This window comes from Dermacentor albipictus, unplaced genomic scaffold (genome assembly GCF_038994185.2).
Source record: "Dermacentor albipictus isolate Rhodes 1998 colony unplaced genomic scaffold, USDA_Dalb.pri_finalv2 scaffold_40, whole genome shotgun sequence".
NCBI lineage: Eukaryota > Metazoa > Arthropoda > Arachnida > Ixodida > Ixodidae > Dermacentor > Dermacentor albipictus.
In genome coordinates this window covers 1,045,149-1,060,817 of record NW_027225594.1, presented here as the reverse complement: position 1 = coordinate 1,060,817, position 15,669 = coordinate 1,045,149, and the positions used below count along the sequence as shown (strand labels likewise).

At 46.9% G+C, this 15,669-nt stretch overlaps 1 protein-coding gene and 1 non-coding gene across 2 annotated transcripts; one reads left to right on the top strand and one right to left on the bottom strand.

The window, feature by feature from the left end:
* Nucleotides 1–2,920: 2,920 nt before the first annotated feature.
* Nucleotides 2,921–5,777, bottom strand: LOC135914586 (uncharacterized). The gene has a single exon (XM_065447509.2). It carries the CDS (start codon nt 5,772–5,774, stop codon nt 2,961–2,963), a length of 2,814 nt encoding a protein of 937 aa, XP_065303581.2. The 5' UTR covers nt 5,775–5,777; the 3' UTR covers nt 2,921–2,960.
* A 9,104-nt stretch (nt 5,778–14,881) lies between these two features.
* Nucleotides 14,882–15,064, top strand: LOC139052872 (U2 spliceosomal RNA). The gene has a single exon (XR_011510096.1). It is a non-coding gene; the product is annotated as a U2 spliceosomal RNA (small nuclear RNA).
* The last annotated feature ends 605 nt before the right edge of the window (nt 15,065–15,669 follow it).

Here is a 15,669-nt window from a genome sequence, read left to right as displayed (position 1 = left end):
GAATTTTTAGAATGACTTTTCAAGAAGAAGAAGGCGCTTTATTAAAGAATGGTCCGGCAGTTTTTGTTGTGGTGGCCTCAGGTGGCCGCTCGAAGTCCTTGGACTCGGGTGGCATCTTCGGCTTGCCGGACGGCCCACAGCTGGTCTACCAACTCCAAACTTTTGAGAACCGCCTCCTAGCGGCGGCGACGGCGATTTTTCATACTATTTCGTATATTTTTCATACCAATTCGCTTTAGCGAGCTTGAGCCATCAATACACGGTGTATGTGCCGCTCTCCAATCAAACTGTCGCAAACTTGGGTCACTGTGCACGTGCCACTGGATGTACGGCCAATGAGGGAACAGTTCTCGGCATTCGCACGCACCAGCGCGCCACGTTTCTAGTCTCGGAGGCCACGCGCGGATTTTTCGGCGGCGCCGATAGATGGCGCAGCGTGTTCAGAAAGAAGAGCGAGAGAGGAGCTCGGCTGCCGCATGACGCGTTTCTAGAACGGAGGTTAAACATGGCGAAATAAACAAGGACACGAGGAAGCAAATACCACAGACAAGCGCTGACTGCCAACGGGAAGTTTACTTGAATTTCTCCAGCCATTTTATTACCTGTTTCAGCATAGGCATGCGTACAACAGTCGCAATAACATCTGCGAATCAGCATCAGCATAATCTTTCATCCAAAAAAGCTATTTCTTTTCCCGACAAGGCAAGAGAGGGAGCGCTTACACATTTATCTCCTAATTAATTAATGGAAACGACGCTTGGGAACAACACAACACAATAAGACTTCAGAAAAAGAAATGTATTAGTGTTTTAGTCCCTAGTAAAACAGGTGGAGTACTTGTCAGCGAAGGGGTGGAGAGGGGGCATGCAAGTTTGCTACTGGAACTATTTTGTACCAAGTCGCGGAGCATGAACAGTCGCCCCACAGTTTAGCAGGCAGCAACGAACGAACGTCCAGGTGATCCGTCAACCAACGTTACTCGTGTGAGCACACTGGTGTATACTAAACCTCTGTTCACCAAGAAGCGCAATGCCCCGACATACACCCACGATGGTGGCTCAGTGGCTATGGTGTTCGGCTGCTGAGCACGAGGTCGCGGGATCGAATCCCGGCTACGGCGGCCGCATTTCGATGGGGGCGAAATGCGAAATCACCCGTGCGTTTAGATTTAGGTGCACGTTAAAGAACCCCAGGTGGTCGAAATTTCCGGAGTCCTCCACTACGGCGTGCCTCATAATCAGTAAGTGGTTTTGGGACGTTAAACCCCATAATTTTTAATGCCACGACATAAAACCCACACCTGCAGGGGGAGGGGCAGAAAATGGTTAACGGAAGTAAACGTTCAGCTCTCGCAAACAGACGCGCTAAGTGGAGCGATGAGCAGCCACCTTAGCAGGGACACTTCGTCGTCTTCCTTACCATTAAACTTTTCGCCGATGATTGTCTTATGTACAGACAAATCAACAGGGATTTAGCTACAGCCATCCTGCAGTGTGATATTAACCTGATTTACGAGTCATGCCAGTTATGGAACATTACATTAAATATAAACAAATTCCTATTCAGGCGTGTTTGTCTAGAACGTATTAATCACGCAACATACCACATTAACAACACAAATTTGGAATCATTGTACTCATACAAATACCTTGGCCACCACATCTTGTAACACTCACATTGGAAAATTCGCTTTGATTACAAAACTATAAATGCCAATAATATGTTGTGTTATCTCTGTGGAAATTTTCTTAGGCCGCAGTACTTCTCAATTTGCAGGTTTATAATTCATTGGTCGGAATTGAACTGGAATGAGCAGCAGCTATATGGGATCCTGGTCTCGAATCATTCATAGTTGACATTGAGGTGGTGCGAAACCATGCATCATGTTTCAACCTTTCAAACTATCGTTGCACCGCTAGTGTTGAGCCATGAAGGATACACTTTCCTTACCCAGAATTACTCATCGTAGAAAAGCATTCCGCATTTGTATATTTCATAGGAGTTACCATAACAATTTATTCCTTAAGGATAGGCTAGCAAGACAACCATCCTACAGTTCAAAGGAGTCATCACCAATGTGAAGTAGGTATTCCATTTTCGAGCACTAATTATCATCATGACCAATCCATTCGCAGTATATGCTCACGTTATAATCGCCTTCCACACAATGTTGTCGCTATTGGAGATATTAACGCTTTTAGAAGTGCTGCTACGAACCTGCTTTGTCAACAACTACCTAAGAGCTATGGCCATCATTCGTGCTATGGTTATCAATCATATTGTGTTGTTTCTCTGGTTGCTGCTGTTGTATTGTAGTTATTAATATTCTGCCCACTCCCTTCTCTAATGTCCTAGGGCTTTGAGAGTTATTGAATAAATGAATAAATGGAAATCATAGCGAAAAATGTGATCAAGGCATAAAGCCGGAAGCTCCACAGCTGCACAAATCGATGCGAAAAAAAAAACGGCAACTTTTTCGCTATGGAAGCTCCCCCTAAGGGAAGGGAGGTGTAATGTAATGTGCAAGACCTATGGACAGGTACCGATATCCTATGGTTCTCTGTACAACTACCTGAATCAGTGCGCACCGTGGACGGCAACAGTAGTGTCGGCCTTATCTCTGTCGACCAAGGCCAATGATTTCCTTTGTTCGCTTATCTATAAGATATCTGCTTATGTAAAGAAGACACCGGACCAATCCGGGAAACAATCATAAAGTGTGTTACCGACGTTCCTAGACTGTTCGAGAATGCTCTTTCTATCCGCAGCGATAAAAAGAAAGTATGGACGAAGCCATTGTTCTAATATGCCACTTGAGTTTTTCCCTAGTGCTCTTGGTGGGGTTAGAGAAGCATGCTACGTCCCGAAGAACGGACGACGCATGAGAAAAACAAGACTAATCTAATTCAAGTCGTTTATTGAAAACATAAAGGTATCTTTTTTTTTCTTGAAAAATATTTTCATTTCCTTCTTGTCTTGCCATGTCTGGCGGTGGCCGCTTTAGGCTTCCCACTTTGTACGCACGCAAAGAGTCTCTTTAAAGGTTTCTGGAAGTTGCTTTTCACGTAGTGGGCGTAGTCAATGGGCAAGCGATTCTTCTTCACAAACTCCGGGTCTTCAGCCCTGTATGCGAGCTTACGAACGTAGCGCTTTTCGCCTTTGTTCTTGCTCTTGAGGAAGTCTTCTGGCCGATCTTCATACTGCTTTCGAAGTTTCTCCTGGTCCGTTTCGAGCTCTTTGCATATGACGTACGGAATCCAATCACCCACGATGGCAGGTTTCTCTCCCCTTTTTGTTTTCTTTTCGACAACCTGCACATGTGCCAGGGGCCTGTTATACTTCTCCTTGTTGTACTTCTTGCTCAAGGTCAGTTCTGCGATGTCCACGCGACCCCACCGCAGATCATCGGTTGCCTTTCTGGCTTTTTCCTGAGCAGCCGGTATGTCTGCATTCACGATAATTTCGTTGATGCAATCTTCCATGACGCGTGCCAGGTAGGGCAAACAGTCTCTACGTACCATCTCGATGCCTTTGATTTCGACCTTGTCGTGCTTATCGGGGTTGGAAGAGTACACGGCGCCCGCGTACCTCTTCTTGCCGAGAAGCAGGTATGGCCTGCAGACTTTCTCAAACTCTAGCTGTATGGGTCGAGGAAAGTGCGACGAAATTTTCTCGGCCAGTTCTTTGCCCATCTCCATGGCTTCGGCCACCGTCTTGCCTCGGCAGATAATCATCACCGAGTCTGTGTCTCCATAAATCACTTCGTGCTGGGTGTACTTTTTTTCTACGTAGTAAACCGTCTTGTCCATCAGAGTTCTGCCGTAGGCCGTCACAGATCGGGCAATTTCAATGCAGGGCAGGATTCCATAGCGTACGGCACCCGTAAAGCCGTACACTGAATTCGCACACTTCTTGATGGCCAATTGGCGCTCGTTAAGGAGTGACAGCGTGAACGGGTCGTGCTCGAATTCGGCCATCTCCTCCTTCACTTGTTTTCTCGCACTCAGAAGGTCGACCAAAATCGTCGGCAAGATTCCCTTCCTGACACTCTCGGGCACGAACTTGTCCTCCATCTGCCGCTTCGGCTTCGGGAGAAGAGTCGAGTAGCAGAGGTTCTTAGCGATGATGATACTCGGGTACAGGGAAGCAAAGTCCAATGTGCACACCGGATCTTGATAGAGTCCAACCTTTGGTTCGAGCACCTTGCCTCCTTGATATCCCGTGTTGTTTAGATCACTACTTTCTGCCTTTCTCTTTCTAGTAGAGGCTGGTTTCTTAGCACTTGCTTCCTCTTCATCATCCGAGTCATTAAAGTCACAAGGGTAGTCACTGCAGTACCCTTGTTGTTCATTCTTGCCCGGCTTCTTCATTGTTGGAAATAACATTCGGCGGGCGTGCGCCTCCCTGGCGATGAGGGTCATGACACGCACTTGCTGACCCTTGCTATATACGTAACGCATCGGCACGCCCGTTATGTTGGATATTTCGAGTATGGTCATCATGGTGTTGAACTTGATCATAAGCTTCAGTGGCATGAGAGCGCGCTGCACGCAGGATGCGGCGATCCTGGATCTCGTGGTAGAAGTGCCCTCGTGAAACTCTTTCACCTGCTTATACGTGACATCTTCCAACTGCACCTCACCTGGTATAAACTCTCTGACGACGCTGTCCAAGCTGTACGACCTGAGTGTCTGTTCGGCCATGATTACATCATACATGTCAACCAGAATCCGATCGTGCGATGAAACGACCTCCTTATTGTCGTACACGTAGTGGGACCAGATCCCGCCGTAACGGCGTCGTGAAAACGAGGGCCACAACTTGAAACGTTTGAATCTTTCCAGAATGTAGGGCAAATGAAAACTCCGCCCTTCATAACCCGTGATGACGTCCGGATCCATCGACACCACGTGACTCATAAACCCCTCGAGCATGTCAGACTCGCTGTCGTAATGCCTCACTTCGGTATTATCCACAGAGTCACAGGAGCCGACAACGAAGGCATACTTCCGAAAGTCGTCGCTGTCGTGGGTGGCTCGCAACACATCCGTAGTGACCACTGAAGCGATCTGGATAATATTGTAGTCCTTATCTTCGGCCTTGGGAAAGCTACCGGAGTGAGAGATGCACTTGATGTCGATGCTCATGGCTTTCAACACGGGAGTCTCCTTACCGACATTGTCCACTGTCCTGAGGTTGTTCACCGACGTTACAAAGCGGGAACTCCGTTCGTTGTACTCGAAGTCAGGCCCCAAGACGAGGAGTTTGTTGGGATGGGCCAGCCCCACGTCGACCTTAAATTGGCACACATGGTCCACCTGCGCCATGTACACGTCGTATGGCACGATCTCGGCAAATTTTTTATGCACACTTGTATCACCAACAGATACCTTGATGAATCGTTCCTCGCTGTCGTCCGGGAGGTAGCCATAGCCGTCGATGAAGGTCAAGTCACTTCCCGTGGCAATTCTGTGGTCGCACTTAATCTCCCGATCCGCGCACTTTCGCTTGCTTTGTCCAATGAAATCACGAATAGTACGCACCATTTTTTCGATGTTGCCTTCCTTCACCTTGATATACATGTATGGCATCCATCCCGTGACTTCGAGAACAACAATGCCCTGCCGGTAGCACGGGTCCGGGCACGCGACTTGCTTAGCGAAGATGTAGACGCGACATTCCCCACGTTTTCGGTCACTATGATAAACTATGTCAACCGGATACAGCGGGTACTCGCAACGTCTTTCAGACCTGGGCCGGCATTCGTCGGTCATCGTGTAACGCTCCTCGCACACTGCGCGCCAGGGAGCAACTGAGCTTCTTTTTTCTCCCGGAGAGCAGACAACACGCCCTCTCGGTGAGGACAGCCTTAGATAGTAGACTTGCAACGACGTCGACAGACCCGACCGGAAGGAGACGCAATCCTCGCTGTCGAAGCCGCCGCCACCACCATTATCACGACATTATGACGCAGTTGCTTCCCAGAACACAGGACAGTTGCCAGAGTTGTGTTCTCACACTCGCACTCTCTCCGTGCATCGCTCACTCATCCAGAGCAGTTGAAATCTGCATACGGTTGTCTGACGGCGCTCTTCCGCTTTTACGGCGGCCAGCTCTTTTTTTATCAGGCGACGAAGCCGGCGATGCGAGTGGGAGTGGCGCTTTGTTTTACTATCTCTGGCGTTGCCGCCTTCAAACCGCAAGAGCCTGACGGACTGCTGGCGTGGGATGTGCGTTGGAGCTTACGCCTAAATACACGTCCCCGGGATTGCTCTCTCTGTATAACAGAAACTGATCTCGAAGGCGATGCTTTTGCTGACTGAATGCGCCGGAAACGATTCGAGAACCGGTAACATGTCAGTGGTTCCACATTTCAGACGCCACACATTGGATATGTTTGCAAATATAGTATACTAGCTTTAGTAGTAAGTACTCAGTATTACGCGCTTAGCATTAAGTATACATAGGTCTATGTCAGGTCGCCGGCAACAAAACAAATGCGTGCTCGAGTCATTTGAATATCATTAAAACAATGCAAGGAAACGGCACGTTCTGCACTTTAGTCGTGACGCGACACCGGAAGCGGCATATAGCTTTTTTCTTTCCCGAGGCTGTATAGTATCGAAGTCTGCTCGAGCAGAAATGCATTGATATTTTTTATCCCTACGGGCTCCGCTCATGTTCTTTTATGCATGTCTGGATGGGTTGTTATCGCTTTGCACTTGTGAAATACCAACTGGCTGCCGCAATTCGGACGTGAATGGACGAGTGATCTCCTTTTTGTGTACTCTAATTTGTAGGTGAGCTGTATGAGTCAGTCCGTCAAACGTCGCCCAGTCTTATTCCCCTGATTTACTCTTCCTAGAACACAATGGTCGCTACCTGCTTTGGCATCGGAGCTTGAAAGCTGGCATACAGCAGCAATGTATTCTCCATGCGGGAACGGAGAATGCCATCAATCTCTATGGAGTTGCTGTCAGGTCAGCGACTGAAAACTCTCCTAAAAAAAGGACGTACGCGGTTCTGCACAGCCAGAAAGTGAGCAACAAAGAAATAACACATAGAAGAAATTTGTCAAACGTTCTTTATTTATCGGGATTTTTGATCGTTGCGATTGGTCCCGAGAACAGCTGAGCAAGCCGTTTTTTATAGGTGGCTTCAAACGGTTGAGCACACTGACGATTATCGCATTTATTGTGGTGCGGAGTGCGCTCCTATAAGATAGGCTGAAAATGTGCTTTTCTGCACCCTTGCTACCTATGGGTATTACAATATGACATTCCTGCTGTGCGTTCCAGTATTGTTGTCTTTCTTGGTCCTTTCGTTCAGCGCTGCTGCAAAAGTTTCAATGAACCAGCAGACTCAATGTTCAACTCTTCTGCAACGCGTAGAAGCTTCGTTTTCCACCATCCGGACCCTCCAGTGAAGTGTCAGACATCGACCAGCGCATTCGTGCCAGTGCCGAAGCGACCAGAAGTAAATCGTTGGAATATGTTCTTGCACAGGGCCTAGGAAGATTTGACTACACTTCGCGCAGACGCTTACAGAAGTTAGGAACTAGACTATGGGGAGAATACTGCACGTCGTTGTCTCCTTTCACTCCAGTTCCGAGACTATGGTCAGTTGTCCAATCTTGTAGTGATCCATTAACCCAGAGCTATCCTTTCCGAGCCCTTACCATAGCTCGAAACGCCCCCCCCCCCGGACATCTGCTGATGACGAATTCTGTCAAGTTATAAGCAGACCAGGAATTGCGATTACTTATCGCCAATTTGCAAGTTCCACAGCACTAGCAGAACAGAAGGTTCATGCGTGCTTTACGTCACAACATCCTCAACTTGGCTGTGAGTTTAGCTTAGATGAATTGAAATGTGTTGGATCGCATACGGCAGACATTGCCAGCTCCTGACTGGAAGCTTATCATTATCATTGAAAAGGACGGTGTACAATCGGTGCATTTTACCAGTGCTGACATAGAGGGCAGACACTTGGAGATTGACAAAGAAGCTTGAGAACAAGTTAAGGACCACGCAAAGAGCGATGGAACTAAGATTGCTAGGCATAACGTTAAGAGACAGAAAGAGAGCGGTTTGGATCAGAGAGCAAACAAGTATAGCCGATATTATTGACATCAAGAGGAAAAAAAATGGAGCTGGGCAGGTCACGTAATGCGCCGGTTAGATAATCGTTGGACCATGAGGGTTACAGAATGGGTACCAAGAGAAGGAAAGCGCAATCGAGGATGCCAAAAGACTAGCTGGAGCGATGTAATTAGGGAATTCGTGGGCGCTAGTTGGAATCGGGTGTCCAAGGACAGGGGTAATTGGAGATTGCAGGTAGAGGCCTTTGTCTTGCATTGGACACAAAGCAGGCTGATGATGATGATGGTGATGATGATGAATTGAAATGTGCTCTTACGTTGTGCCGTACAAGGACAACTACAGATCCAGACGGTGTTACGTATATGATATTGAAGAACATCGGTCCAGCAGGTAGAATGGCTCTTCTGGGAATATTTAATGACATGGATAAGAGAGGCTGTTCCAGATTCACGGGAATTAGCTCGTGTAATTCCAGTACTGAAACTAGGAAAGAGTCCACTTTGTCTTTCGAGCTGCTTTTGTGAACTAATGGAGAAGATAGTAAACAGCCGGACTGCAGTGGTGGTGTGAACACACAAATGTGCTTTCAAACTACATGACAGGTTTTCGGCAAAAGTGGTGCACAATGGATGCAGTATTAGACATCGTGCCGTGCGTTGAACATCAACGCATGTGTGGCAATGTGACAATCGCAGTATTCTTAGATTCATAGGACATTCGACACTGTAAGTCACCTGCACGCTCTTGCAGATATGTTAGAGCTTTGCCTTAATGGTCGAACACAGCGGTGGACCTAAAATTTCTTAGGCTAAACAAAATATTTATGGAAACAGTTGAAGGAGAGAGTAATTATCACATCATCAAGCAAGGCCTTTGGCAGGGAAGCGTTTTCAGTCTGCTTTTATTAAACTGTGTCATGGCAGCCTCATCACAAAAACTAACGCGAAGCCTGCAGTACTCTCTGTACGCAGATTACACCTCCATATGGGTCTCTGGATATCATATACAAGACATTAAAACAATGCTTCAAGAGGGTCTTGACATTATGGACACCTTTTTAAAAGGAATAGGCATGAGTCTCCACTACGCAGACAGCCATCTTCCTTTCACTAGACGACAGCTGAATAATTTCAAGCTTACGCTTGAAGGGCAAACTTTGATGTTGGTGAAAGAGCATAAATTTCTCGGCTTTATTCTTGACTGCCAGTTGTTAGGGGCGTCACATATACGTGTAATTGAAAAAGCCAGACCAATACTGTAATAAACGCACTTTGCGGACTCGCTGAGACAACAAGTGGAGAGGGGGGTTCAGTCTCTTCACTATTACAAGCTCATCACGCGCTTATGAAACAAAAAAATTGCTTATTCGGCACCTACTCTTCTTCTTCTTCTTCTTTATTCATTTCTCTCCGTGGCTTATCGCAAACTTCTGAGGAATGTCCTCGACGTTTACTGGAAAGCGGGCTGAGAGTGTGTCTTGGGGTCTCGCAGGCTACCTCAAGTTCTCTAGTAATTGCTGAAGCTCGTCAACCACCATGTTCAATCATATACGAACGGCTGAAGCATGCCGACAAATTTATCGCATCTTAACACGAGAAACATCCGTTAAACATCGCGTTTGGCGAACGAAGCGAAATCAAAATTCACGGTGTTATTATGTAAAGTGGATTTCAGTTACCTCCATGGATGTCAACAAGTCCTAAAATTGAATTATCCGTCGGGAGGATTTTATCTAAGAAAGACATGTTCATGTTAGCCGCAGAGAGTGATAGGCGTTATTCCGAATTAACTCATTATGCCCGCAGTACATCCACGCGTATTTCAGGGAATTTCTGCTTGAGCATTCATGATTCCTCATTTGGCGCTAGAAATTGTCCCGAGAGGCATTTTACATCGCGGCAGAACTGTCTGCAATCCTGTTCACTCTCATTGCATAAAGGACACAAAGGTGATATAGCCAGACGCAAGGAGGAAGGAAAGCGTAGGAAAGGCCCCGGCCAGCACGGACGTGTTGGAGAAAGTGTGGCGGAAATCACGCGCTGTTTTTCGAAAGAGAGAGAGAGACACACACACGCACAGAGGAAAGGGGAAAGGCAGGGAGGTTAACCAGAGGAGAAGATCTGGTTAGCTACCCTACGCTGGGGAGAGAGGGGAGGGGGAGGTAAAGCGATAGCAAAGTAGAGACAAAGAAAGAAAGGAGCACAGACATTACAGTCACAGTTGGTCACTGTTGCCGCATACTGTCACCGCACAGCACAGTAGCCCTTGCAGCACTATAATCATCTGTTCAGGCTACAGTCGCTTGTCCAATTCTGTTGCCCTTGAAAACTGCAACAGTGCCCTCGTGGCCCTCTGCTGCGATGGCTTGTGACGGCGGCATTTTAAAATAAGTTCCTCTGTGTTTTTCGCAAAGGGGCAGTGGGTCCGGTATCCCAAACGCCAACGTTGCCACAGCAACCACGCTCCTGAAGCTCTCGCTGCTGCTTTGGGACTCTGAAAAGCGAGATAAGTGTTTTTTTTTTCCGGTCCGCGTCTTTCTCGCAGCGCATTCCGTTCGCGAGACAAGCAGGCTTTGCAGTGTGGTGTGTGAGCTTGAAAAGCTCTGTTTAGGGCCTGCGAGAGTGAGTGTCAGCCAGCAACAGACACACTCAAGTAACCACGGCGGAGGTCTTCGTCGTTTTATCCAACGCGCCACGGAGAAGCACGGGAGCGCTTGTGCTTTACTAAAACTGTCACTGAAGTTTCGTAGGCTTTGTTCTGACGGGCGTCCGCAGCACACACTTCCGGCGGCTTGTAGCAATGCAAGTTCGAAACTCGCGGCTCGTGGTAAACGCCCAAGAAATGCCCTAGGCCGTGTTGAGACGCAACAGGCTCCTCTTCGTGAGTTGTCACTTTTGCGCCGTTGATGAGTCTGATATACGCATATTAGGTGTTTTTTTTTTCTTCGACTGAGGCCGATTGCGTAACTGTAGTCCTTGAGTTGGAATACTCGAAGGGGCCGATATTGCTTGCACGAGAAATCGTAATGCGTACATGGCTAATTAACAAAAATCTACCGATTAACTCTTAAGTATGTATGCGCCGTGAAACCTGCGGTACACACAGCCGGCGAACTTACAGCGACTTACAGCCGGTCAACTCACCGTCTGTAAGTCGTAAATGGCAATATGTGCCGTGACAGACTTAATTAAAAAGGTAGTTAGTGATACTTCCTAAAGTGAGTTTATTGTGCGTTTCCATTTCTCGTGTAGGTAACGCCCGCCTCTTTGAGTAATCAACCTCGATGACTACACTTATGCTACCTGCTACAATTGATTTAAACAAACTCTGTATAATAAAAAAAAATATCCGTCTGGATTCCACTCTGTGGAAGTAGATATAAACGAAGCTATTTATTTATTTTATTTCATATACCCTCAGGGCCGAAGCATTACAGAGGGGAATGGAAAACAAGAAGTACAAAGAAGAAATCGATATAGTAAAAGCAGCATGTGAAACATAACAAATCAATGCATGATTAACATGGTTATTATAAAAGTAGCAGGTGCTAAAACTGGATTTATCAAACAAGTTAGCTGTAGCCAAATAAACAATGAAACATAACAAAATAAAGCAAGATTAAGCATTGTTAACATAAACATGGCAGGTAAAAAATGAGTTCTATTTATAAGACGCTTTTATGGAGTTCACGATTCAGAATTGCAGCAGCTTTTTCGGGAAGGTGATTCCACTCGTCAGGTGTGCGTGGGAGAAATGAAAGTGAAAAGGATTTAGTTGTGAAAGAAGGTGTACCGATATCGTTGGCATGGTCCAATCTATTTGGTGACCGAAACAGTTCTTTGTGTAATTCTTGGTGATGAAAGATTTTATGAAAAAGACAGAGATTAAGTTGGTTTGCAACGTGATGCGAGAGAAAGTAAGCTCAAACTCGATTTCATGGCGCTCACGCTTGCAGTTCTGTTATTATTAGACAGGATAAAACGAACTACGCTGTTCTGGACCGTTTCAAGAGGATGCACAAGGTTTTCATGAACTGGATCCCAAGCAGACGCAGAGTATTTCAACTTGGGACGTATTAGTGTTCTATAAAGCATCAATTTTAAAGCAGATGGGGAAAGCGAAAAGGTACGACGAAAGAAGCCGAAAGTTCTGTTAGCGTTGCCTACGACATAAGCGCAGTGAGTAAACCGGGCAATGTTGCTGTTAATGTGTACACCAAGATATTTGTCGCTAGACACGGGGTGTAGGGGAGCGTTGTTAAGAAAGTAAGCTTGTGGGGCTTGATTGCTTCGGGATACACGCATGAATTTACACTTGCTAACGTTTAGTTCCATAGACCATGTCTTGCACCAACTTAGATTATTCTGCAGATTAATTACGTCGTTCACAGTTGTTATTTCCCAACAGATTACGCAGTTGTCAGCAAACTAATGAATATGAGAGGAAACGCAGGATGGCAAATCGTTAACGTTAATAAAAAGAAGAGGGCCAAGTACCGAGCGTTGCGGTACACCAGAGTGAACGCCGCTAAACTCCGAGTTAGTGTTGTTGACCGAAACGTACTGGGAGCGGTCAGTTAAAGAAACACTCAAGCTACGTAAGTAACTCGCTATCTATGATTAGAAGACGAAGCTTATGTAGTAGTACTTCGTGGCACACCTTATAAAATGCTTTTCAAAAATATGCAAATATATTGTCTGCGAAAGAGAATCGATCAAGAATGATACTCAGTCTATGCGTAAATAATACTAGTTGCGTTTCACAAGGGTATGTCTTCCCGGGGCCGTGTTGCGCGCGAGCGAAAAAGAAAATAAAAACTGTTTGATTAAAGAAAATTAGTGACACCAGTAAACAATATGTGTTCCAAAATTTTACAGGGAATGCTAGTGAGGTAAATTGGCCGATAGTTATAAGTGGGGAATGCTTATTATCTGATTTACTTAGCGGAATCAATCACCTTGCCGACGTTAGAAAAGCCCAACTGACGGTAGACGAGTACCATTACCCCAGCAGACGTTAGAGGATGTTAGAGAAGCACCGTCACCACAATCGACGTACGTCACGCACGGACGCGCCATGTGCAGAAGTACAACACGCATTGTTATTCTTCAAGGCCCTCCACCAAGCGCAAGTGCCTTACTGAACTAAGTGAATTTCCCAAAGTAAATGATGTGAGAAAATTCGTAAAGTACGACTTGCACACAAGCTGCAGACGTGATAGCTTCGAGTTGTAATTAGGATATACGAGAAAACGTATTTCTGTTGCGCGGAAACTCAAAGACAAGGACCTTTTTCAGCTGCCGTTTGAGGTCTGTCTGAGTGGTCGCGGCCGCAAGGTGGTGGCGCTACTTTTGGGTGAGGACAGAACGAGCCCGCAAAAATCATGAACAAGAACTGAACTCATGAACAACACTTTGACCCGCGATAAGAACACCACCACCACCACCACCACCACCACCACCACCACCACCACCACCACCACCACCACCACCACCACCACCACCACCACCACCACCACCACCAACAACAACAACAACAACAACAACAACAACAACAACAACAACAACAACAAAAACAACAACAACAACAACAAGAAGAAAAACAACAACAACAACAACGACGACGTCGACAACAGCCGGTGTTAGGTACCCTGTGTGTAATACAGGTGCAGCTGCATGCGGGTCAGCCCCTGCGTGCGCGTTTTCCCTGCCTCCACTCTATATCGTTGCGCTGTTTGGCACAAGCGGGTGCACTCCTCAGAGACGACCTCAAAGCGCTTGCCACCAGACGTGTTGATTTTATTTATATTGAGGCGGGAAAAACGAATATAGCCTATCTTATACCTAGTAAGACGTTGTTTACGTTGTCCTGTATATGTATCTTGATTGTGTCGGGGTGTTCGGCTTTTCCCTATGTACGGCTGAAATTTCCTATGCGGTCTGGCTTCGCCCATAACTGCAGTTCCAGCGGTCAGATGCATAGTGACGCTGGTGTCTACAATTTTATTCGCGTCGCGACGGCGGCGGAGACCTTTAAATGTCGGAACGCATCTAAACAAGAAAAAGAATCTTCTTTCAGATAAAGGTCAGAAGTGTGTGAAGGTCATGCCTAGGACGAATGTCGGTGTTTTGAAACGTTACTCACGAAAACAACGAAAGAAGATTCAGTGCCATTCCACTCTGTGAAGGCGGATGACCAGCGAAGCTGTGTATGTGGGCCCTTTAATGGCGAACTGTATATTGCCGTGCTTCAAACGCCGTGTGCACATAAATGGAAAGCGAGGCACGACCAGTCGTTCCTCCTCGATTTTGAGCCTCGGAAGATGATGAGGCACCGGGGGGTACACACATCCACGTGTTGTTGCAAAGCGCGGCACGCCACCTTTTCCTAACGAATTCCGGCACGTAGAACAGACAGGCACCTCACCGCACTCCGAGAGAACACACACAGCTTCACCGTAGCCAAGGCGATCCTGTGTTGGTCGACGTCCCGCAGTGCTGTAATGGTTGAGAGGTCACTCGACAAACCACAAGCGGTCACACACAATACAGGCCACATCAAATTGTTTCCCCACGAACTCCCTCTGAAACCTGGCCGTTGCTCCGGTGAAGCTTTCCAAGTTTGTGGGATTGGGGCCACATGGACGGTTCGCATTTATTTCCGCCTCGCGGTCCTGGCGGGGAGCACGCTTACGGGACCGCCGCCACGGGAGAGCGGAAGGAAAGGAGATACGCGAGCGCTTGGAACGCCGACAAAGAGAGGGCGGTTCGAAAGTAGACATGGCCGACGCGGGTCAAAGTGTAGTATCCGTTCTTACCAGCTTAATATCTGATACGGGTTGTATTTGGACCTAAGATATTAAATTTATTTTCGCAAGCTGGTGGAGCTAGTGCTTGAAGCCTGCTCACCTCCGTCACCGGTCGGTCCGGTATTGCACTATCTTCGGGATCAGCCGATGGTTTTTAGTCTACGAACATCGATCCGCTGGAAACTAGCCATATGCAGCTTCGATGTTCAAAGATTCCTCGAGGGAAATATGGGCGCTGGTTCCTGGCACGATTCCACATTTCAAAATTTTCCCGGTACTATGGAGCACATTTCGAAGCCAGAAAATTAGATGCATTATCGAAGTTTGCCAAAAAACGGAGTCGGCAGGCACCTCGGCGGAAGATCCCACTCATGTGCTTCAGGTCCAAACCAGTTGCGCTTCGAATAATACGGTTGTGCTTGTTTTCGAAATGTGCGCTACTGATTGTGTGTTCAACAAGTTCCTGACCGCGGCTTTGTATTCTGTACGAGTATGAAAGCTTGTATTTGTTGGCGACGGCACCACACATAAGCCATATGTGGATCGTTTTGCAGGAGGAGAACTGGAAGGCGGACGGACGAGTTATGTAGACTGCTCTCCTTGAAATGTATAGTATACCTAATTTGCTTCATGAAGAACTACAACAAAGTGCACGAAATGTTATTTTGAGCGGCTGCATACTACCGTCGAAAGCGCTGAGGCCATCCTTGGAGAAGCAGAACGCTTGAGCATTAAGCACGAGTGTACATGAAATCAAGC